This window comes from Boleophthalmus pectinirostris, unplaced genomic scaffold, assembly GCF_026225935.1.
Source record: "Boleophthalmus pectinirostris isolate CB_2022bp ecotype Guang Dong unplaced genomic scaffold, ASM2622593v1 HiC_scaffold_23, whole genome shotgun sequence".
Taxonomy (NCBI): Eukaryota; Metazoa; Chordata; class Actinopteri; order Gobiiformes; family Gobiidae; genus Boleophthalmus; species Boleophthalmus pectinirostris.
This window is the reverse complement of record NW_026571207.1, coordinates 10,263,597-10,290,242: the sequence shown is the minus strand read 5'-3', so window position 1 is coordinate 10,290,242 and position 26,646 is coordinate 10,263,597. Positions and strand designations below refer to the sequence as shown.

The following is a 26,646-nucleotide window of genomic DNA, read 5'->3' as shown; positions in this document are numbered from 1 at the left end:
CTTTGATTTATACCTGGTTTAGTTGGTTTAGAGTTTTCATGTTATGGCAACTTTTGATGATAGCACTCAAACATACAGTTGGAAAAAATATGTCAGATCCTCCAATTGCCACATAAATGTTGCAGATTGGTGATCATAGAGGTGCTCTGAGCATGCTCCAAAGTTGTATTCAAATGAAAAAATACAGATATTTATAGAGCGCTTTAGTCTGAGCTTGGAATTAACCGAATTTAATAAAATCATGCATTTTAGCAAACCCATGAAGATTCATTTTTGGATCTCGCAGCAGCTAAAAACATTGGTCATGCTGGAAAAGAAAAAAAAAGCTCATACGCTTATGATGCATACATGGGCTTTAGAAAAAGAAACATTTGTGACCGTGCTTTCTTTGTGTTTGAAGACCCAATGGATGCAGCATAAATTAAAATTGTATTAGATTTTTTAAGCGAGTAATCTAGATACAGGACTTAATCGAGCTATGAGCATAGTCCGACTAAGCTCTGCATATAAACATACTGAATGTGAGGACAGCAACACATGTTCAAAAAGGTGGGAATGCTCATGAGAACTAAAACATGACTAGAATGGGTTACCACAATGCCATGTGCAAATGATCATGTATGTTACGGTTATGCATGGTCATTGCAAGCATTATAGCGGATATGTAAGACAGAGCAGGCATGGCCTTCAACATTCATACATGAAAATGTCTAAAACTGCAAGGAAACTTAAATGGACAAACACATTATAAGCGTTAAAAAGGGGATAGCGCTTTCTCTCATTAAATTATAAGTCACCAATACATACGGTACTTTGGCCAACCTCTTCATTCACTAACACTGAAGGATGGAACGGATGGAGCCAAAAAGCGTGCATTTTGGGGGGAATTTATATGAAAGCCTCGTTCCCTACCCCCTAAATTTTTACACTTTCGATCCCATATACGTTGTAACCTTCCTTATAAGTTGCAAAATTCTGAGAATTCTGCGAGGAAGTTGGGTTAATATTCTGTGCATTCTTTGCCACCTTCATTCGTTTGGCCTCGGCTCGGGACTTGTAACAGAACTCAATCAAAGCCACCAGCATGGCCAAACCCAGTCCGCCGACCAGGATGTAGAAGACCCCAGCCACGTTGCTCAGGCTGAGGGCACTTGTCTTCTCCTGTGGGGTGCACACGAGACAACGGTTAGTGTGGAGCATTGGAGGCATTTTCAAATATTTAACTATGAACATAAAAAAAAACAAGATCACAAAGAAAACAAGAAAGTGAACTGAAAATACACAAGAAGGCACCACTAGAACTACAATGTTTAGACAGCCAATAATCTACACCACAAAAACAAGACGACAACCAAGTGTGTACCTCAGAACTAATGTAAAGCAAAGTGTTAGTACTTCACATGGAATGCATCAGGAGTACATGTGCAGGGCAGTTCAGGCTATGTGTTGTGAGTTACTGTTTAGAATTTGCAAATTAAGGACCATTTACATGGGTTGCCCATCACACAGGGCTCAGCTCTTACAAAGACCTTTACTTTCACACAGAGACGAGAGGGGGGACAGTTTTCTGTTGACTACTGCCTATCTGCACCCAGGTGATGGATATTCACACCCCTAAACCATATTCAAATGTACTTTTGGTAGTATTATGTAAGTTTACTGCTTGTCATAGCAAAAACCCATCCCACCAGTTTACCCTCTCAAATCTCTAGAGCCATATACAGCGTCCTTTCCATATTCAGGTGCTCAGGAATCTTTCCAGAAGTCTGTGTGTGAACACAAATGTAAGCACACACAAATGCAGGTGACAGCTGCATCATGCATAGAAGAAGACTTTGAAGAATCCAGTTTAAACATGGCTTCTTATTTGCATGACACAGCTGTAATCTGTATTTGAACAGTGTTCACAGTTAGTGACTTGTGGAAGTATTCCACAGGTCTACAGTGAGTCTAGTACAGGATAAGCGCAATACATCGCCTTCAGAAGCCTAACAAGCTAACACCCATCACACTGCTGTCAGTAATCTGTCACCAGGCTTCAGAGGGGACTGAGTTTGACCCTGTATACTCTATTTGTGCTTAAGACAATTTCCCACAGTAATGGTAGCAACATATGGGCATCTCGCAGAACAGCCAAATGACCATGCCACCAGTGGGTGTGAATAGCCATTAATCATATACATAATGTTTTCTAACCCCTGCGTACCTAAATCCTTTGGTTCTCGCACACCCTCTTATACCCATGTATTCATTTGAAAGGGGCCAAATGGATACACTGGGCTCTACCTGTTTGGAATGGTGCAGGTTAGAGTATCTGCTTGTGAGAGAAGAGGACAGTGACAGTCACCACGGGAATGGACAGGACAGAGGTGAGTGTGAGGAAAAGAAACAAGTGCACAGGGAGGAAAGAGAATCACTCGGGAACATTTTAAGGTGGAACGGATTGGGAGTATTCTGTGTGGTTTAAGGTGGTAAGGTGGATTTCTACTCAGTTGCACAGTGAAAATCAGCTGCGACACTAGGATCGACACAAACAAAGGACACAACAACAGTACAGAGACAGTGATACAGATACAACAGACATTGGACACCCTTTATAGATGGTCCAGAGTTTAGCCAATCACTGTCCGAGTTTGGAGGTTGCAGCGTGAAAAGCCAATTCTGCAAGTCTAGTTTTAGGTAAGCTTTTTTGTAAGAAAAAAGCTTTGCAATAATGAGCTGTAAAAAGAGATCATTTTGATAAGGGAGTGCACATATCAAGAATGGACAATGCATGCATTACTGGATTATCATTAGTAGGTCTGCAGGCATTAGTATATTACATCTTACCAAGGCATCTCATGCTTTGTTTGTGCATTTGCTTGAAATGATTTATCATTACTTTGCATGGGGTCATTCCCACTAATAATCATGAGTGTGCTTGTATCACATATAGAACCTGCAGCGACTAACCTTACTTCCAGAGTCCTTGGATCCACATTCACCCTTATCGTACCACCATTTGTTTTTCAGCTTGTCTAAGGTGCCTTGCTCACTGAGTTTCAATACTGCAAGGTTTACTGGCGTTCTTCACGTGGGAAATAACATAAATAACATTATCAATGTTATTTTATGTTATTATTACATTTACACTGATTCTTAAACTTTTTTCCTCTCTTTGATTCTCTTTTCTTACATTTCTTTCTCTTCTTTCCGTAGGGGCGGCGATAGTCGTTGATGCGCCATTTGGCCTAAGCAAACACGAGTTTTGCAGAGCCAAATGTGCATTAACGTATCGCCTTAAGTAAGCAGCAAGGGCAGCAGATGATAGGCCAGTGGGAAGAGTCGGCAATATAGGACTCAGGGGGACTTGTTTTTCAGATTGACGGCTATTGTATGATTAATCTAGCAACATCCCGGCTGAATCAGCAGGTGCACGGGCGGCTGTCAGGGCAGATCGGGTCCTGCGCTGGTTTGCTGCTTACTTTTGCGAGTTGGCAATGAGTTACCCATCACTTTGCTCACTGGGGCTGACCTTGGAATCACCTCCCCCGCTGCCGCACTCTCCTTTGTCGTACCACCATTTGTTTTTCAATTTGTCCAACAGGCCTTGCTCATTCAGTTTTAGTACTGCGAGGTTAACCGCATTTCTTGAAACGATAAAACATACTTGTAAGACAGGGTGAGCCACTTTTTAGCAATTTGTCTGTGTAGCACTTGCTCAATTTTGTCAGATTAACCACATCAAAGTAGACTATGTCCCCCCTTTTTAGAGTAGGTGAAATGACTATAATTTGACTGGTTTTCCAAAGGTGGTAGAGCTTGTACACTTGAACAGGGAGGACAGAGTGCTAGGACTATAGGGGGGCTTGTGGCTACAGCGTACTCACATCCATAACATACATAAAACAGTGTCTGGCAAGTGACTCCACTAAAAGAGAGACAGCAAAACAGCAGTAATGGGGAGAAATGGTTAGACCTTATGAGAATACGGCAAAAACATGCAACATTTCTAGAAACTAACCTTGCTACCTAACATCCTGCACATAGGCTAGTACTGTCAGCATATAAGTGAAGCATTCATTTCATTAAACATTTTAAAACATATTGAAACCCAAGCAGTGCCACAATACATGTATTATAAAGAATTTGGTTTTGCCAATGTTTTCCTTAAAGGGAAAATGTAAAATTGCCATAATGAACAAAACGTGTACTGCAGGGGTTTAGCAGAATCATTTAAAATACTTTCTAAATGTAATGGATATAGACCCTTTTACAGGTAATTATTAGTACAAAATGTCTGTGCTATGTAATGCTATGCGAGAAGTTACAAAAACACGAACACCCTTAATATCCTGTAGATAACATATAACTAATTAAATTTCTTACATGTGGTTTTTATTACTATATCTGATAAACTAGCTAAATTAAAAATGAAATTAAAATATTGAGATAACTAAGTGACAGTACCGTAAAAAAAAATACTGCTGCTTATATATTAGCATTAATCTTTTTGATACACACCTGCAAAGGGGTCTATATCTTCTCAACATTATAACTAAACATTATTGCTATATAGGAAAAGGCATTAGCAAGCATATTAAAACATGTAAAATCACATTTATCTAAGACAGAGCAAGACAAAAGCGCAGCCTAAATTTGGTCTAGCTGGAATAAAGTGATTAAAAACTAAATTAAAAATCTCAATCTTGCTAGAATTTTTTATTTTGTTTTTAGACTAAAGGGGCTGGCTGTATTCAATCATTACTATTTTCGTATGAACGTTGGACCTATACTATATACATCCAGATTTACTTTAAAATCTACTTATTTACACTAGTAGCTTTACCCAGCCCCTCATTTTAACTGTAAAACTATGAAATATCTCACTAAAACCCATCAATCTCAATCTAAATGAGCCTCAGTCAATCAAATCATAAAAAACATTCCAAAAATTCAATTAAATATAAAATAAATTTGTTGCAATTTATCGACTTACAATAAATTGCAAGGCTCAAGGATGGGGGGAGTGGGGTTTTTGGCGTTACCTTATCTCCGTATACAAACCAGAGACACATAAGCAAAGCTACATCAGGGTAGGTGGGATACTATAACAACATTGGACACATTGTTATACTATTCCACCCACCTTAATGAGGATCCTTTGGGCGTGGCGATCCCGTAGCCTTTGGAGTCCAGGTTGCCCCCGACTTTCATGGTGTCACAGGGCTTCCTCTGCTCGATGTACTCGTTCATGGTGGACTCCAGCAGGTAGGCGTACTTGCCCTTGGACTTGCGCACCCTCTGCACGCCCTCCGCTGTGGTTTTCACAAACACAGAGGGCTCGGCACTTTTCATGTACGTCCACATTTTGTCAAACAGGGCGATTTTGGAGCGCTGTGAAGAGGTGAGAAAGAGAGAACAAAAATGCACGCAATTATTTTTGATTTTCAATGACCATGACATTGAATATTGTAAGTTTTGGAAAAGATTAGAACATTTTCATTTGGCAAAAAAAGCTATATATTGTGAGTATAGAAATATAACTATTGTGTACAAAATGCCTTATTTGTTGACTATATTGTCATTGTTTCAATACACTGATATAGGGTTGTTCTGATAAAAAAAAATTTTGGGATCCGATCTGATACTGATACTTGGCCTTAGTGTACTCGCCATTACGACATAGTGTGAAGAAGTAGACAAAGGCTAGTCAATTTTGTTACAGTAAAAGAGCAATAAATAAATCTACTAAAAGGCTATCCATAAAGAAAATCTAGAAGAACAAATTAGATTAGTTAAGAGTCAAATATATAATAATTTTGACCACAAGTATTGCTGATTTAAGCACTTATACTTTAAAAATGTGTTACTTTCTACTGCAGTGCATAGATAAAAACAGCAGTGAGGCCTGTAAAAAAATGCTCATCCTCAAAGTAAACAACGTCTGAGTATGTTGCTGCTATTGTTGGGCTGCACCATAGGCTGAATGAAGGTATCAGAGAGGTAATACAAACATTTTTCTGTCATTATCAGCAGGTTTTAATTAGCCACGAAAGTAACCAGCGGCTGAACTCTCATCTGCAGGTCCTCACTGTGGAAAACACAGTAATATCGGATTGGTGATTTGGTAATTTGGTCTGAGTACTTGCTGATACTCGCCGATACCGGAATAATGCGAGGTATCAGCGCTTTTGCCGATACCAGTATTGCTATCAGAACAACCCTACCTCAATATCACAATATAACTCACCAGGGAGAAACGAAATATAATTTAAAAACCATTGTCATTTCCATTTGGGATTCCCCAAGGGTCAGTATTGGGCCCGATTCTGTTTTCAGGAGTGTGAGAACTAACAACAAAATCTAATTCACTAATCTAAAGTTATCTAATTTACATTTGAAAACCCTCTAAAGTCACTTATAACAAAGGCAGTAGAAAAAAAGAGAACTACCTATTAGGCTCCAAAATGTGGCTAGCTGAATTACCGTTTTACATTTTACTCTCTTTACTGAGGAGTGCATGAAGTAGATTTTTTTTTACAACAAATTCATATTGATCTCCCCTTAGAAAGTGGTACACAGGACTCTTTCACAGCTGCTCTGTCTAACCTTGAAAGCTTATCGATTGCATTATCATAGTAAACATTTTATTCTCTTGGTATTCCATCTTGATATTTCCATAGAAGTGGAGAAGTCCAGGTGGAGCTGAAATATGTTAATAAAATCAATAAAGAGTGGTCCTGAGTAAAAGCATTTTTGTGCTCCTTTGTGTCAGACCAGATTGGATTTTTGCAGCCTTTTACTACCAGGGCCAATGAGGCATCATCTGTTCTTTACTCAGCGGCTTCATCACTAACATGACATCTATTTTCATCAAATTTAACAAAAGTACATTTTTAAAAGCGTAAAATTGCAATTTTTTTGCCCACATACTGTTTGTTTACAGCACTTTTCTGCTGCCCAAACACCATTAAAAGCAATTTTCTGGTTATAAACACAAGCTTGAAATAAAGCAATTGAGTATAAAACTGAAATATGTGTTCAAAATAAAGGTATTTATCATAACAGTGTTAAAAGCTATCGTCAATGCTTTTAGATGAAGCAATATATGTGGCAGCACTGACCCAAAAACTACTGGTAATTATTATTTGTATATTTGTCTCATTTGCTTATATGGGTCAGTGTGGCTGTTCAGCTTTGGGCTATGCTAACTTGGATGCATTTTTAAAGGAAATAAAATATGTAGCAAAAAGAGAAAGAACTAGTCATTATTTTAACAAAACAAAACAAAAAAAAAAGGTTCCTTGTTGCTTGGTATTAACTGCAAACACATAACTTAAGATCACCATGTTACCTTTAATTGTTTTGAAAATGCTTTATTCAACAAAAAACAACATATTAACGAGTTTCACTTTTGTTTTGTTTTTTTGTTTTTTTGACTTTCCCCTCTCTTTGCACTCCATGTTAAGTTGCTCCCCCTTTGTTTGTCAAGTTGTTGTGCACAGTTATGTTTCATTGAGAATTGCTGTGTGGGAGCATGGACATTGTTGTGGGCTGAGCATTGAACAGAATCTTACAGCTAACTATAAGGAGAGTATGAATAGTGCCCGGGAGAGATCGCTAAATTACTGCAACATGCATGGATGACATCTAAAACCTCTTCAGGCATGTTTTTGATGAGGGAACATTATAACATGGTAGAAAAAAAATGCATAATACCCACTCTTTAATACTAGAACTTGTGCAGAGACACCAAGTAAGTTTAAGTGAGAAAACTGAATCATAACTTACTCTGAAGAACTCTTTGGTGGATCCAGAGTCCAGTGTTCCATAGGAGATCTCTGTCTGCTTGGCCAGGTCCTCTGCACTCTCTATGGGCGACACCATCCTCTCCACAGTGAGGAAGGCAGCCAGGTTAGCCGTGTAGGACGAGATGATGATGAGGGTGAAGAACCACCACACGCCTCCGACTATGCGCCCAGACAGAGACCTGCGAACACAAACAAAATGTACTGAAAAGTAGTTCTACCATGACGCGGGTAAAACCTTTTCAAATGACAGTGTTGATCCTTTGGGGAAGAAAATAATTCCTGATGCCCTGTCTGTCTACAACTGTTACACGTATTTGGACTGGAGTGGGGAATGTGGATGGTGTATGATGAGTCTTGCCCAAGGACGCAAAAACAGAATGCACTATCATGAGGTTTGATCTGGCTCCCTTCTGGTTATTGGGTGAGCGACAACTATGTTCTTAGAAATTCTACTGAATGTCAAAAAAAGAAATAAAAAAAGTAAAATGAAATGTGGACACTATTTAAATATATTATGTCAGCTTCTTCCAGAGCATAATATGAAATGAATGTAGTTATTTTAAACAGATCTCATTATAATTGATTAGTTTTGATTTAACAGAAATCTTTTACAAAGAAAGGTGACATAATATATTTAAATAGGGTCAGCGTTTCAATTTCACATAATGTGTTTTTTTTAAATATATTTAATATTTATTGTGGTCTTAGACAAGTGTGATGGATGAATGTAATTATTTATGGAAGAAAACCATTTTGCACTGGAGCACTGTAACAATTTATTTTATAATTGTGTTTTTATACGTATTTATTGTACATAATGTGGATGAATTAAATGTGAAATGTGGAACCAGCCTCTCTAATGTGCCAAACAAATTTACCTACGAGTATGAATAAAGCAACCTAACCTATCCTATTTTTGAATGTTCGTACAAGTACAAGCACCAGACTTTTCTACTAGAGGTGTGTTATTTATAATTAAATCAATAATAAAAAAAAAAAAAATGTCTTAAACTGTCCCATATGACACTATGTTCTGATCTAAGTTACAATGCCGTATCCTCATCAAAAACATACTGGGAGTTTAGTTTTGTTTCATCACAAATGCTGCAAATTTACCTACGAGTAAATTCTCTAAGGCTAAGTCTAAACACTTGTGATGACATGCAGTAATAAAGAAAGTGCTCCACTGTGTTTTTAAATGCCATACTTCACTAGAACCATTTGTATCCTTTTAGCCGTGGCCAATTATCAATCTCTACTGAAGTAAAGGTAAAAGGTGTTAACTTGGAAACTACCACTGCGTGACATCACAGGGTGGAACAGAGCATACTGAGCTTTGGAGATATAGACAGCTTAATAATGCAGACAAAACAAAACACAACTCCAGGTATGTTTTTGATGACATAACAATATTCTAACATGCCATAAAGTTGACAAGAGACAATTTTGCATATTATAGGACCTAAAAAATAAATAAAAACAATCAGAATATATTATTTTTTTGTAAATACCTCTCCTAACTACAAAGGACTACAACAGTAAATACAAACACAAGCATGATGCAAGTTAGTATATACGTGCTCAGTGTTTTATTTAGCAGCAGAACATGCATTCTATGAGACAGCCGTAGCGTGTATATGGGGTGGCCTCAGTGCTGGTGAGTAATGTGACATGACAGGGCTGTATATCACAGGGAGCCATCATCACAACAACACAGATCCACAGGACACTGCAGTCACATGTGGATTCAGCTGAGCACCTGACTGCTCACAACAAGCTGCCTATGGAGGTGCAGCAGTGTGGTGTAGGTGTGCAGGGTGAAAAATATAAATAAAAGTATAATGATTCAGAATTTTTCTTTATTAACCTTACCTTTATTTTAACCTGCAATTATTACAGTTAGCACATTTTATTGTAACTCCACCCACAAATTTACTGTCATAAAACCTCAATCAACTGTATTTTTCGGACTATAAGCAATGTCAATAATGTTGAATTATCTCGTCTATTTTCATACATAAGGTGCCCTGGATTGTAAGGCGCATTAAGTGAAAAAAACGGATGAGATATGACTGATCCCTTAGCCCAGACATCCACGATCCATTGGCAGATCGTGGCATAATTCGCCCGGCGTTGCCTCCCTGTCTTGATGAATGTGTATTATGAATGTGAATGTGGATAATTTAAGTTGGTTTTTAATTTCCTATGAGGAGGACTCAAATATACATTGAGTAAAAATGTGTTTAATGCAGCTTTGTGCACATTTGTTTCTGTTTTTTTGTTTTACAGAAATGAAACTTAAAACCACATGGCTCATTTGCATAAACTATAAGTGCTGAGAAAACAGAACGCCCCTTGTGCACTGATGCAGTTATCTTCTGTCGGACTAAAGGCGCTGTGTATCACATAAAATTGGTTCGGGGGCTGGAAGCACAACCAGAATTAATACATAAGGTGCACCGGATTATAATGTTGATTTCTGAGAAAATTAAAGGATGTTAAGTGTGCCTCATAGTCTGAAAAATATGGTACACTGTAGGTTGAGCTCAGTGTTAGGGTGTTCAATCACAAATTTGAATGTTGGTGGTTTAGACTCAGCTCTGACTTGTGTGTGCACTGTCAAGTTCTTGGGCAACATTATTTTTAAAATCATTTTAAAACGTGACACAAACTGTTCTGTTCTGACCAAGACATAAGCACATTTTGCAGTGATTATTTGTCTCAACAGCAACACCACACATTTTTTCAGGAAAGATGCACCACAGGGATTGCAAATATGTCGCATGATCAAACAGGGCGTCATAACAATAAACACTGTGTTGGTGTCCTTCGCTATTTCTACAGTTTAAGAGCTGTCACTAGGCAACAGGTGCCTGGTGCAGTCTGGCAGTTCTGATCTGGCTGCTATTAAGATGATCACAAGCAACAATAGTAAATATTCAACAAGTGGAGACCCGGAGATTTGCAGTTTTTGAGCAGTGAGTTGACAAAAGCTAGTAGAGAGCAAAATCAAACTTACCATTTTGGCTAAAATCCTCTAATGATGCACTGATACTGGTACTGAATACTGGTACTGAATACTGGCACAGATTCTGAAACATTTGCTGACCATGTAAAGCCGATATCCTGGCCTTTAACCCTAAAACTATTTAAAGGCTTAATGTGGCCTAGGACATCTCTAAATATTTGACATTTAATTCATACAAAATTGTTCTGTAGTGAAGTGAAGGATCCTTTGTGTTATGAGTTAACTATGTTTTAAGTGCCATTCCCTACACTGGTATCAGGTAATATTGGATATCGGAAGATTCCCAAAACCAAAGAATCAATATTGGTATCAGAACTGAAACTGAATCAATATTACTAATAGCATCTTATTAGATTATTACAGTCTAACATCTCTATGCATGTAAACAGTTAGTTATTCTTTTATCTGAAATCCACCCATTTAGAGCCAGACAATAGTGGCTGCAGTTACATGCACACTCAAAATCTGATTATTTGATTTCTTTTAAGATTATTAAAACAAAATGAAAACACCAAAATCATCTAGTTTCTTGATCATGGTCCCTCTGATTACACATACCAGATTTTGCAGTTTACATGTCCTTTATGTAATCTTAGAATTCCAGAAATCTGATTATAATCAGATTTTTGTGTGCATGTGAACAAAACTACTGATCATTCCCAGATTCTACCACAGCCTGAAATCCCGAGCACATACCTGGGTGAGATGTCACAGCCCTGCCTCATGAACGCTCCCAGAGAGAACCACAGGCTGTTGAATATCCCAAACTCATTCGTCGACTCATTGGTCTGAATCTGTCCATCTTCGTACTCCTCCGTGTGCCACTCGTACGGACTAAAGCGGCTGACCAGGAAGAGCACCACGCTGACCCCGATGTAGGCGAACACGATGCACATCCAGATCTCGTAGGCCAGAGGATCCAGGAAGGAGAAGACGCCCGGTTTGGACTTTTGAGGCTTCTTGATCATGATGGAGATCCCCAGGGACATGAAGGGTTTGGAGAAGTCGATGACCTCCTCTCGCACCAGGGTGATGGTCAGAGGAGCTACAGCGATGTCTGCTTTCTGGAACAGCAAAAGGTAATAGAAGATAGAGCTGGTCAGTTTGCTCTTCAGGACATTTAGCAGTTTTAGTGTCCAATAAACTGGAAGCGCAAAAAGCAGGCAAGTTGTTGTTAGCTTTTGTGGCAAAACTACACATTGGCCAGGTAAGGTAAAAATGTCAAATTTACATACAGTAGTATGTAGCTTGCTCAGTATTTGGACACAATCCTATATCTAACAGGCTGTAATAGATTTTTGTAAAAAAAATTGCCTTGCCCCAGTACATATAAATTATAAAAGCAGCTCTTCTGTCTAATTATACACTGTTTTTATCCTCTGTGAACCGGGAAATAACGCTGGTATGCTGTTGAGGACAAGCAGTAAGAATTTTCACAACCTAACAAGGTTAGGTGTTAAATGTTTAATAAAGATGTTTTCACTAGATACAGTTTGACTCTATAAACAAAGTAAAATATTTTGTTACAAACACACAAAAATTTACTTTACTTATTTGCTTTAGATCTAATTTATTTCCACAGTACATTTATGGCACGTTTCATAACATTTTAATGTATATTTAACTTTTTTTTTAATTTAAATGATTTGGATCTTCAGATTAATAGGATATATACAATACTTCATACAATACTGTATTATTCCAAGGTTCAGTTTCATAATGCCAACCAAGAATATACATTGTCTTCTAGTGGTGAGTTTCACTAGCCAGGTTGACGCCACCTAGTGCCTCCAATCAATTTAATTTCTCGCCAGTGACTAGGTCAGGAATCAGAATACACTAGGCTAATCAGTGAAGAGTCATAGATTCTGTGTTGGCAACGATTCCCAAGAGCGAGGAGTTAAAGCCGGAACAAAGAGAATGTTTGGTGAATTTGATCAAAGGGATAGACGTTATTGCTCTTCTTCCTATGGGATATGGTATACAGGATATTAATAGCAGCGATTGGTTAAATGAAAAAAGTACCCGCCTACCGTTGAGCGAACGAATTCTAATGCCACGAGGTCAGATGGTTTCTACGAAGTGAAACCAGCTGATGAATCAGGATAGAGTTTCACTGTCTTGGTAGTACAAAGCTCGGTCAAAGAACCCACACTTCACTGAGCAGCCTCCTCCCTCCTCCCCATTATCTCATGTCAATCATTGATTACAATCTTACACTGGTAGCCAAGTCAGCCATTCCAATTGCTTTTCTGTCAAGTGGAGTTAGATCTCTGATTAACACTGGAATCCACTCCATTTCAGATAAACTGTAACGGTATAGATTTTTGTCTAAATTGTTTAAATACTAATGAGACTACACTTTTTCTATGTGTGAAACTTTACATTGGGGTACCATTTACTAATAGTTTGAGTAAATGAAATGTGTTATCGACAAGAAGTGGAGGACTGAATTTAGACCTACAGCTTCATATCTTTTATGAACATGACACTAAGAGATAGACGCTTCGTAGGCAATTCAAGCAGTGAAGTGTTCTGAATGTGGCCTAAGGTATGTTTATAAACTTAAATTAAGAGTTTAACTTGTTATAAGCTTCAATTTCACATAAAATTGTAAATACAGACTTTCTAAAAACATTTGTTAAGTAGTCTTTAAATGAAATGTGTTTTTGACAAAAAGTGGAGGACTGAAATTAGACCTACAGCTTCTTGTCTTTTATGAACATGACACTAACAGATAGACACTTTGTAACGTATGTATATAAACTTATATTAAGAGTTGAACTTGTTATAAGCTAAAAAAAAAACAAAGTCAGTTCCACATAATATTCTAAATACAGCCTTTCTAAAAACATTTGTTAAATAGTCTGTACCTGATTGTTTTCATGTAGAATTACTTTTACCCCGGTACAGACATATTGGAATAGCAGCGCTTAAAATAAGAAATAAAAATGAGGCTGCTGTGTGCCGCCTGCATCTGATTATGAAGTATTTTTACCCTCTGTGAGTCAGGGAATAATTATTAGCCTTTACCATGCAAAGTATCAATAAAGCAATGCTATCTCAATTACCCAACCAGGTCAGGACTTCTTACCCCGTACACCAGCTCTCCCACCATGCCGTTCCAGATCTTGGTCTCTGCGTCCCTGGCCCCGTACTTGCCGTCCCCCACTATCTTGAGCTGGTATTTGAAGCCGCAGTGTTTGGCTATCTCAGGCGGCCAGATCCACGCAGTAGCCCTCGTAGCGCTCATTGTCCACGAAAAGGTCAGCGTTCTTCTTGAGCATCACGTATGGAGCTTCCTAAAGGACGTGGGCCAAAGCGAGGAAAGCCAGTTCAATGGAAAAGATTGGGATAGTGAATGGTAAATGTAGCAGCAAATACGGCTTTGGGGTTGTCAGTAGCCTCAGAGGGAGTATAGTGACATTTATGGGCGATTAAGAATGATTGTCGAGATAACTACAAGTCTTTTTATGTTCAAATGCTTGGGACAATGATGGGGTCTTGTAAGCTTAAGTACTTTAGCCGTTTAGTTTTATTTTAATGTTGTTTCCTCATCAAAAACATACCTGGAGTTGTGTTTTGTTTCATTCACTCATTTAACACAACAAATCCTGCATATTTAGACCAAGTTCTTGTCTTGAACGGAAAACACTCTGTTCCACCTTGTGATGTCATGTAGTAATAATGTGTTTTTAAACTCCATACACCTTCACTAGAATCATTTAGGTGATTTAAACCCTGGAAATGCCAATCTCTACTGAACTAAGTGTAAAAAAGTAGCTGTAAACTTGAAAACGACCACTACAGGACATTATGGGCTGGAACAGAGCATTTTGAGCTTTGGAGATGTAAACGGACTAAGAGTTACTGAAAAGTGTGTGAATGAAACAATGACACAACTCGGGGGTATGTTTTTGATGCAATAACAGCATTATAATATGGCTTAAAGCTCACAAGAGTCAATTTTGTGTAATATAGGACGTTTACAAAAGCAATCAAATGAATAATATAACATAAAGATTCTTACCAGGATAGTAGTCACAATTACTGTCTTGTTCTCCATCCCTAACGAATCATTTGCAAAGACGTCAGACTTAGTGACAGCCATCTTATCCATTTCATTCCAGTAACCGATCTGTGGAGACATGCACAAACTCTTTTAGAACCTGTGCACCATTAAAACTGACTGGCAATTAAAGCACTTTACATATCTTTACTATTATAATGAATTCCCCCAGCTCTCATCAAAAGCATTCATGCGGAGCCTATGTGCTAATGCATGCAATTACACAGCATGAGGCTGGAACTATAAGACAATCACTAACTTACACAGAGAATCTGAGTGTGCTAAACAACCAACTTCAGATCATTTTTCTCCTAGTATACATTATTGTTTCTCATTGATTTGACTGAGATTATTGTAGCACAATTAATTTAGATTTGAAAACATTTTTATTTTAGTCATCTCCATTTTGTGAAGTAGACACATCACTTACTGTGTGTATTTAATCTGTAACATTTTATACTAGTGTGGCATCTTTAAGTTTATGATAATACAAAAAGCAACCAATTTTGCTATGCCAATGTGGTACAATTTTAGACTTTGGGCGCACTATAGTCTCCTGTATTATTGAGAAATACTGGGCATCTAGTATTTTAGCATTAGCACTAATACTAATAAATTCAAATAAATCTGTTGTCATGCATGTAACCACACTTTAAGAGCAGAAAAGATGAAAAGTGATTATATTACAAAAATACAATAAATTAACTTTTGACAGACATAGATAAGTGACATAAATAATAAACATATTAATGATTAATGTTCCAGTAATTTCTGCTTTCACTTTAACATAACTACGGGAGCTGAGCGGCAAACTTAAAAAAAAAAAAAAAAAAAAAAAAAGGCATGTTATTTGAGCTCCATTTTCCATCTCTAAATTTTGATTTATTTTATTTTTTATTTTTTTGTGTGCTAAAAACATGTATTAATTATTTATTTAGTACTGTTTATGTAACATGTAACTGATATATAATATATATATATAAATCAAACATATATATAAATCAATATATAATATATATATATATATATATATATATAATCAACAGTCCAGAACTTAATACTAATACTTCTAATAATACTACTACTAGTGTTTGATGAAAATAAATAAATAAAACAAACTACTTAGAAAATGGAGCCCAAATGAAAATGGAGCCCTTTTTTTTTTTTTTTTTTTTTTTTGCTGCTCAGGGCTTCTATACATAACAGACCAAAACAATAGAGCAACCAGTGCTAGTCCCCAATGGTGAGACTTTGGTTTTGTAATTGCTGCTGATCTAAAATGAGTGAGTACACCTCCAAAAACATGTCTAATATTTGTTTCTTACCTCATGCAGCTAAATGCCTCTCCTAGTCTGCACCTAATGTAACTTGGATTATCTGAGAACATATCAGCTTCTCCACACGTGTTATTGGGATTGGAATCACTACACCTCAAGCGTTCCTGGGTTAAGTGTGGTTTAAATCGAACTAGGCCGGTTAGTCCAGTTTTCCTGGCGTGCATGTAAACATATTGACAGTGTGTTAAAATGAGAAGAGTGTGAGTGCAGGAGTTGTTACCTTGACTGGCCCGTTGGTCTTGAGCTCCATGATGTTCACAGAGTAGTTGACCCTTTTCCCGTGCTGGTCAAACTGGATGTTTCCGGTCAGGCCCTCCACTCGCACCTACAGCACAAAAGTAGAGCTGTCAAAACATGCTCCAGGTACTCTCCCCTCAAAAGTAAGAAGGTCCAGGTCAGATATAAAGGGCAAGTAAGTTCAGACTGCAAGGCTTCACGCTCAATTTGGATTTTTTGTGAAATATGATTTTTTTGCGAGGTTGTTCACATTTCCAATTAAATCCGTCTTGTTTGTGATTTCCAGTGTGAACTTTAAACACCCCAGAAGTGGCCTCCATGTGCATTTGAAGACACGACACACACGCATACACGCATGCTCAGCGTTTAAAGTAGCATAAACATGGACATTGAGCACCTGGCAATTTTAAAGTTGTTCTTGTACCGGACCCAGAACATGTACAGCTTATGTGTTTTAAAGATTGTATGGAGGATTTTTTTTTGTTTCAAACTGTAAGTCAAAGATTAAAATACCATTACAGAGACGCAGCAGCTTTGTAATTATGATGACCAAAAAAAAAAAAGGACAAAATCTATCAACTGTGGACGTGTTGAGGCCAGATAAACATCAGCCAATAGAAAACGAGGCTCCCTCATTTTCTATTGACTGTTAGGTTGTCAATCAAACTCCCTAGTATAACTGATTCGTCGGAGCGCGGGGATTACGTGGTTTACGCAGCGGTTTTTAGAGGCTTTTTCGAACTGTCGCTTCCTCGCATTTCGCACAAAGTTTGTCGCGACGGTGGACGAGAATCCGCGACCGGTTCGCCACAAAGAAAGTCCGTTTTTGAGGTCGCTGAAGGAAGAAGAGAAGGGGAAAAGGAGCAAAGTCAAACTGAGGTGATTCTTGGAGATCTTGTCCAGCGATGGCGCGACCGAAGCAGACGAAGGGTCTAAAAACTGACGCATCGGTTGCTGAATTACTTCTAGACAGGTCACTTCAACAGTAATTCTGAATGCGCACAAGGACTGTCGCTGTATTTCTCTTCCCTTAAAAAAATCCTTTATACAACCTTTAAGGAGGAGATTGAGAAGGACAAGGACAAAGTTTTTGACCATGGCGTTTTGCGGGGCAGTGGCAGCAACGTCCGTAAAAAGGAATGTGTGGGTGTGGCGTCGCAGCTAAGAGTGGTGCGCTTGATTTGCTTCGCTGCTTCACCGAGTTCATACATAATTTTCAGATGACAAGAAGAACGTTTGTGTACATTTGCGAGGTGTCGGTCAGATGAATGCGACCTGGCCGTTCAGACTGAAGTCGCATGTCAAAAGATCGGATATGTATCTGTTTCAGGAGCACATATCCAAGTGGTCTGGGTCACATTCTGAAAATATCGGATCCGTGTTCAGACACAGGTCGCATAGGGGCGAAAAAATTGATTTGGGTCACTTCAGGCTGCAGTCTTCGCAATAGATTCAAAGATAGTTCGATGTTTGGCAGAGAAGAGAAGAGAAAGATGGCAGGTTTGATCAGTGAGATGTAGAAACAAAGCAATCTTTCTTTAGCTTAATTTAGATTTTTAAAGGTTCACTGAGCAATACCTCTGGTGTTATAGACCTTCTTGTCTCCATGGAGATAATACGTTTCATGGCATGCTGTGGAACATTCTAGATGAAGCAAAAACGACTGCAGAGGAATAAAAAGGTTTAGTTGAACCTTTCTGTACAGAGACATTAAAGGGCCCATATTATTCTATTTTCTGATCTATATTATAATATTTACTCATCACAAACATACCTGGAGTTGTGCTTTGTTTTGTGCGGAAACTAAGAAAAAAGAGAAACTACTGTGCGCTGGCATATATCAGACAACCTAACACTATATCACATTTGCATAACAGTCAATAGAACATCACATTAGCCTTACATTACCATTTTACACTGTTGTCTATGTGCTCCTTGTATGTTTTTGCAGCTTATTGTTATGATCTAGCACGTCTATTCCTGACAGCAGCGAATGGCACCAGACGACCTCGCCGGAGCCTGTATGCCAGCCCTGTTCTTAGCGGGGGTGAAGCTAATCGTGATTCACATCCCATCCCAAACGCACAAGTCTGCCATTTCTGCGCGCTCAAACAAGAAGGGGGGGGCGTTTTTTTGCATTCCCGCAGACGGAAAGGAGATCTGCTGTTACCACGGCAACAGGTCTTTGGCATAACAAAAAGTGTGCTTGAATAGGGAAGGGGAGTCAATTAAAAAGCAGGGTCGTCTGATAATGGCTGGGAGCAGACGGATTTTAAAACACCACATCTGAGGATAGACAATAGAAAATGGACATAGAGATGACGTTGTTTAAAACACTTAACTTGAGTTTGGTGCACTTAACACTGACAGCAGCTTAGATTAAAGGGCCCGTCCTTAGCTATTTTCTGTTCTCTGTTATAATGCAACATACCTGGAGTTGTGTTTTGTTTCATTCACACATGTTTAACACACAAACCCTGCATACTTTAGGCTGAGTTCTTCTCTCAAACAACGTCACGTCATGTTGTAATATAGATGATATAGTGTGTTTTTAAACCTCAAACACCTTCACTAGAATTTTGGATCATTTCGGCCCTGGAATTGCTCATCCTTACCAAAAAAAAAAACGTTAAAGGAGCTTCTAAACTACTGCTTCATGACATCACAAGGTGGGACAGAGCATTTTAAGCTTTGGAGAGGTAGACAGAATGAAACAAAACACAACTCCAGACATGTTTTTAATGAGGTAATAACACAACTTAAAGCTCACAAGGGTCATTTTTGCATCATATAAGACTTTTACCATAAACAGCTGAAACACTGGTCATATGTTTTTGCTTTTTAATCTATATATTTGTCAGAAGCTTTAAAAACTTCAATACAGCTCTAGTAAACTGCAGACTTTAAGAGGCCAAAGGCATACACACTGCAGAAAACAAAATCCAGCCAAGTTAAGATGACTTGAATTAAAAAAGTTTTATCATGATTTGAGTGAATTTCACTTAACAAAAAACAGACTTTTTGTACTTAAAATATGAAAATACATCTTGCTACTCTTAAAATAAGAAAAACAACAACTTTTTGCACTTAACAAGAGACAAATCAAATGTTGCTTGAATTAGAAAAAAACACACACTAAATCCATTGGTAGATTATTTTATTTGTCAAGTTGAATCTACTCAAATAAAGTAAAATGTTTTTGATATAATTCATTTTAATTTAAGTAGATTTCTTTTTCTTTTTTTCCCCAGTAAAGGGAGCAAACACAGCATGGTTAGGTAAGAAGAAACCTGAACTGAGCTAATGATGCAATAATTTGATCATTTGTTGATCAAGCAATCCAAGTGATTTTTTTTTTAGAGCAGTCAATTTAAAGTACTATTACTCTTCTGTTGGGTAGTAACTGCTAACTCATAACATATTTAGATCGCCATGTTAACTTTTATTGATTTGAAAATGTTTAATTTGTAGAAAACAATGTATTAAAAACTGAAAATATTTCATAGGTTTCAGTTTTGTTTTTGAAGCTCTGAGTCCCCCTTTCTCTTGCTGCTCATGGTTTGTGAAGTTGTAGTGTATATGCAGTTGTATCTTTATATTTTTTTATTGTACATTTATCAATCATGGCCGTGCAGGAGCTTGGGCTTTGTCGGCTTGTGGGCTGAGTCTTGTTCAGGATTGTATACTAACTGTAAGGAAGGTTCAAATAGGGCCTGGGAGAGATGGCAAGATTACTCAAACATGCATGGATGACATAAGCAGCCACTTCAGACATGTTTTTGATGAGAGAACATTATAACAGGATAGAAAGCTCCAAAAAAGTTGGTTTTGGATCATACTCCCTCTTTAAAGATTATGCAGGGAATCAGTTATGGGTGGATTTAACTCCCAGAATGTTACAGACGGCACTAAAATGTAAATACTTCACTTGCAAGGCAAAACTGTTATTAAAATGTTTACCATTTTAAAGTGACAGAAGAGATTCCAAAACTTACATACAAATGTTGATGGTTCAATTACAGTTCACTGTATCCTTAGGTAAGACACTTCACACCTTACATTATATGAATGGGCTGGTCTTCGCAGATAATATAAAATAACTATGGAGTTCTTGATTTTATTCTGTTAGACCAAATGCTACAGCCAATTGCACAGCTAATAGCTCATGGCTATATGCTATGGCGCATTTGTTTGCCCACCCACCCGATATTATTACCTGCCACTATAGACATTAAGTATACAATTAAGCAGAAGGGACGTAATCAACTGCAGCTCTAATAAGGCCTTTATAATGCACAGCTGACTGGCTTAATGCTGAGTCACTGTATTTAAGACTAGCATATGCACGACTGTAGGAACCATTTACTTTAATTTACTTAATCATTTACTGCATAACTTTCTGGAGATGTTACACTCCCAGTATGATTGCGTGGAAATAGAAAGTTAAGCTCAAACTTTGGAACATTCTTCATGAAAATTGAGTTTTTTAATGTGGAAAATTATAGCAAAAGGAACAGCATTTCCATGGAAACAAGCGGGAGGAGCCCCTCTTCCGGACCAGATAAAAGTCACGTTTGTGAAGATCCAAGCCCTCTCAGAATGAAGATGCATGTTTTTCAGTGCAATGAAAACATCAGATTGCCGCTTAGGGCTTCCGTACATAACAGACAAAAACAATAGAACAACCAGTGCTGGTCCTGGATGGAGAGACTGCTGATCTAAAATGAGTGAGTACACCTCCAAAACATGTCTAATATTTCTGTTTCTTACCTCATGCAGTAGAATACCTCTCCTTGTCTGCACCTAATATATTTTGGTATTTTGGCATTTTGGAGCTCTAAACATTGTACATAAATGATTACATACATAAATAAGTTCCTAAATTTAAAAAATCTGACATTTTTTTCCAAGAATCAGATAATAATACTTCAGTGTATACTTTGTTTAACTTTATTTTATTTATATTTGAAAATAAATGATCACTTTATGGTGAGCTATAGCGTTTTACAGCATAGTCAGAGTAGGAATCGAACCTCATACCTTCTAGTTTAAGGCTCTTTTACAAATTTTATATAAACTTAGGTACTGACAATTATGTGTTTTACAACTTTGGAATATTTGAATGATTACTTTTACTCCCATCTGAGTACTATAAATTTGCCAGTACGCTATACTGTGATACAACATTTTGGCACATCTATGTACATTTGCATATACTTGAATGACTACTTTTTACTTCTACTTGAGCGCTATAATGTACTTACCTGTTTGAGTGCCCTCTCTATCTCCACGCCCTGGGCCCATGGTACAGCCGGGTTAGCCAGGCAGTCCCCAGTGTTTGCCCGTCTGGTGAAGTCAATCCGCTGTTTGTGGAGGTACCGGAAAGCTTCAGTCATCACCTGCACCGCGTCGTAAGTCAAAGCCGAGGTGTACTGTGGAGGAGAGGACATATGTATTTAACATTTTGAATAAGAATGTTTGAGATAAAAAAAAAAATAGTGTTATTAATATAGGCATTGGGCCAGCAAAGGGAATCTATGCAAAAATGTATTCTGAGACCAAAAAATGTGTTATGAGACGTATTATTTGCTTGTTTTTTCCAGTTTTTTCTATACTAGAAGTTGGGTAAATGTCCATAAGAATTCTCCCTCTGACGAAAAAGTACTTAGTTCAAATCTCAACAGAAGTACAAGCAGAAGCAGAATACTTTGGCAATTTCAGACAAAAAAAACAAACAAACAAACACAAAACTAAAATTATTGTTGTTTTATACTTGTACTATTTATACCAGAATCTCGCTTTTTTTTTTTTTTTTTTTTTGTACACGCCCTCTTGAGCCAGATTCAGACAGAACCGTGCAATCAGTTTTGTTTCATCTCAGTGATTTGCTCATTGTGAAGCATTCAACTAAACTACAAATCTGCAATGTTTTTCAGTTATTTTTTTTTCCTCGACCACATATGTCCCTGACTGGCTAATACACCTGTCAATCATCCACATCTCAGGGTTCCCACTCTTTTTCACTGACAACATTTCAAAACTCTTCCATGCCTTTTTCATGATCTAAAGTGAATTTCTCTTGACTTTGTGGCACCTACATGTGTAGAATTTTGCATATTTTTTAGAGCTAAATATGAAATGTCCAAGTATAAGTTTCCACTCACCTTATGATTTGGTATAATAGTTTTTTAACATAAAAATACAGTCAGTGCATTTATTGTAATCTCTTTAAAAAAAAAAAGTGCATACTTTAGGAAATAATCATAATAGCCTGATAACTTAACAGAACGATGTAGTTGAAAGAGATACTAAAATTATATGACTTTTCCAAAATTTTTACTTGAATTTACAAAATTACATGACTTTTCCAGGCCTGGAAAATTATATTTTCGATTTCCATGACTTTTTCAGGATTTTCATGTCTGTGGGAATCCTGACATCTGTACTTTGGGAGATAATGTGTTTTCTAAATTCCAGGCAAAAATGATACTTGACACAATTGCTTTACTATTCCAACTGGAGCAACAATCAATAAGCAATTAAATGTCAGTTCAAATTTCAGCTGAATGACATTTAAATAGATAATTAAGAATGACAATAAGGCTTGAGCAAGTAAAATGAGCAAGTATTACAACTATCCTACTCCAATTAGAAATACTCTCTACAAAACTGAAATGTAGACATGGTTGGTTGGTTGGTTGGATGGTGTAATAGTAACAAATGTGTAATCCAAAAATTTGTGTGAAAAATTCACTTTGAATTAAATCAAATGAGCAAAGCTTGTAAAAGGGTCAACATTTAAACTGTTAAATAACTGTATAAATACTTAATTAAGTCTGAAAATCTCCCATTTGTGCAGCTTCGCCACTTTGAGTCCCATGTAAACAGTGTACATAATTCAGGAGGCCTCTCAGGAAATACTTACTCTGCATACGGGGCACTTTTGTTCTGCTACAACTCACTTTTGTTTGGAGGAAATACATAAATACTGCATTTGGGTACAAAGCGTGAAAAACATTTTAAAAAATACCGAGGTAAAAAAAAAAAAAAAGTGAACTCTAAATGCCATATTATCTTTGCTTCACATACGTTGAAATGGAAGCACTTTTGTGAGTAATATTGTACTATACGTTTATATCAGCGGGTATCAGCCTTTTTTTTGTCTTAAGTACTGTTTTCGATAACGCTGGTGGATGTTAGTTTTAATACAACTACTGCTCTAAGTACCACAACAATTACCACTAAACTGCCACTGTATGTATTATTGCAACAACTACTGTAAATACCACTACAAGTACCACTGTATGTACCACTACAAATACTACTAATTACCACTAAGACTACCACTGCAAGTACAACTACAGCTTCTACTGTAAGTATCACTACCACTTCTACTATCACTGTGAGTACCATCTACAACTACCAATGCATGTACCACTACAAGTACCACCGTGAATACCACAATAACTACCACTATATGTACTACTACAACTACCACTACAATTATCAATGCATGTACCACTACAACTACCACTAATTTCCACTAATTACCACTACAACTACCACTAACTACCACTGCAACTACCACTTTAAGTACCACTACATCTACCACTGTATGTACCACTATAACTAACACTAATTACCACTACAACTACCACAAAGTACCACTACAACTACCACTACAAGTACCACTAAACTACCACTGTATGTACCATTCAACTACTACTGTAAATACCACTACAGGTACCACTCTATGTACCACTACAACTACCACTTAAGTACCACTTTGTGTACCACTACAACTACCACTGTATGTCCCATTACAACAACCGTTTCAAGTATCATTACAAGTAATACTGTAAATACCACTACATGTACCACTACAACTACCACTAATTACCACTAATTACCACTATAACCACTATGTACCTGTTACTATACAACTACCACTAACTACCACTACAACTACCACTTTGTGTACCACTACAACAACCACTTCAAGTATCATTACAAGTAATACTGTAAATACCACTACACATACCACTACAACTACCACTAATTACCACTATAACTATCACTGTATGTACTACTACAACTACCATTAACTACCACTAATTACCACTATAACTACCACTAACTACCACTACAACTACCACTTTGTGTACCACTACAACAACCACTTCAACTATCATTACAAGTAATACTCTAAATACCACTACGCATACCACTACAACTACCATTAACTACCACTAAATTACTACTATAACTATCACTGTATGTACCACTACAACTACCACTAACTACCACTACAACTACCACTGTATGTACCACTACAACTACCACTAACTACCACTACAACTACCACTGTATGTACCACTACAGCTACCATTGTAAGTATCACTACAACTTCCACTATCACTGTGATTACCAACTACAACTACCACTGCATGTACAACTACGAACTACCACTTGAAGTACCACTACAGCTACCACTGATTCAGAATATGTAGTAGTGGTGATTCTGACCATTATAATCTTTTTACTTGTTGGTTTCTGGGATCTAACTTTTTTTGACACCATTTTTACTGATTTTGGAACCAGATCATTTCGAAAGTTGCCTTATATTTCACATATCCAATAATACATTCTACATAAAATCTACCGCTATATCTTACCCGTATCCGACTGTCTGCTCCTGGATACTCCTTCTCCTCCAGGGCCTCCCATCTCTGGTCAAACTTGGACACCAGAGGATCGTCAAAGTCCACTATCTGGAATCCGGACACGTTAGCGCCGCCATATTGGATTTTGGACAGGTCCCCGTCCACAAAGCCCTGCAAATCAAAACAAAAGAGGCAGAATTTCAATAAATGGTTTCAAATTATGTTTTAAAATCATTCTATTGACATCTGTTCCTTTCAGTGCTGTAAAGAGTTATTTTGGAACAGACACGGAGCATCACTTTGCTCAGTGTAATCCCATTAGCCTGTATTTGAGTGCGTTCTTTTCTGGCCAGGTTTAAACAATAGCTCTTATTACTCTCAGAGAGAAAAGAAGATATTTAATTAAAATGGCCAGGTGGCTCAAATTGAAATCCATAATAGAATAAGCATGGCAAAATCCTAGTTATTTGTGAGCTTGCATTTAACACAAATGCATTTGGCAAACAATACACAAATGTGCAGATATTAAAGTAATCATGAACATAAATCGTCCAGTTTTGTTACTCGCAAACAACTTGGAACTTGAAACACGATAGTCAAAATAGTTCTATGTTTCTTACTATTTCTGTATTACCAACGTTTAGCAAGTATTAGTAATTGAGTCAGTTTATGCCAACATTGGCTTTACAATTTCCAAATACCGTATTTTTCGGACTATAAGTCAGACTTTTTTCATAGCTTGGATGGTCCTGTAATTTATACTCTGGTGCGACTTATATATTAAAATGTTCACACTGACCGCTGCGAGAGGCTCTAGGCTTCTGTGTCAGTATTTGCTACTCCTATTACTCCTGTACCACTGTTACTTCGCTCTACTGCGCATGTCTCCTGCGGAAAGAGCCGCTGTCCTGTCTGTATCATGTCAGTCGATCGCACCATTACTTCTGTACCACTGGAAATTTAAAATTTAAGTGACTTCAGTGACACCGAAACCATCCTGTTGGGATTCAGAAAGGCCAGAATAATTGTGACTGGAACTGATGCTGAATCTGACGACAGCTACACAGAAGAGGAAGCGGTGCTCCGTTTATCTCTGGATGTCCTGGAGTTGCTCCGTTGTTTAGTGATTTGGAGTGAGATGGAGAGTTTGGTAAACTTGTTCTGTTGTTTATGCTATAATTATCTGAAGAACTGTTCATATGTGACGTTAACAGTCTGTTGTCCTCTGTTCTATTGTTATTACTATAGCTTGCCATTCAAGATTGATTGGTTCTTGGTCTCTGATTTTCTAAAATAAACTTCCCCCCAAAAATGCGACTTATAGTCCAGTGTGACTTATATGTGTTTTTTTCCTTCTTCATTACACCTTTTTTGGCTGGTGCGACTTATACTCCAGAGCGACTTGTAGTCCGAAAAATACAGTAACTTTTGGTTATTTTGAAATGCTGGTACCACTTTACAGTAACCACACCTTAATTTAACCTTATTAAAGCATAAGAAAAATGTTTATTAAAGACAT

General features: G+C 37.5%; 1 protein-coding gene across 1 annotated transcript in view; it reads right to left on the bottom strand.

The window, feature by feature from the left end:
* Nucleotides 1–26,646, bottom strand: part of gria2b (glutamate receptor, ionotropic, AMPA 2b) — a 141,581-nt gene that overhangs the window by 606 nt on the left and 114,329 nt on the right. The window contains 11 exon segments of the mRNA XM_055159269.1: nucleotides 946–1,161; nucleotides 3,515–3,629; nucleotides 5,129–5,376; nucleotides 7,774–7,972; nucleotides 11,518–11,885; nucleotides 13,916–14,035; nucleotides 14,037–14,123; nucleotides 14,852–14,959; nucleotides 16,448–16,552; nucleotides 21,729–21,896; nucleotides 25,140–25,298. Of these exon segments, the coding sequence (XP_055015244.1) occupies nucleotides 946–1,161; nucleotides 3,515–3,629; nucleotides 5,129–5,376; nucleotides 7,774–7,972; nucleotides 11,518–11,885; nucleotides 13,916–14,035; nucleotides 14,037–14,123; nucleotides 14,852–14,959; nucleotides 16,448–16,552; nucleotides 21,729–21,896; nucleotides 25,140–25,298 (1,893 nt within the window).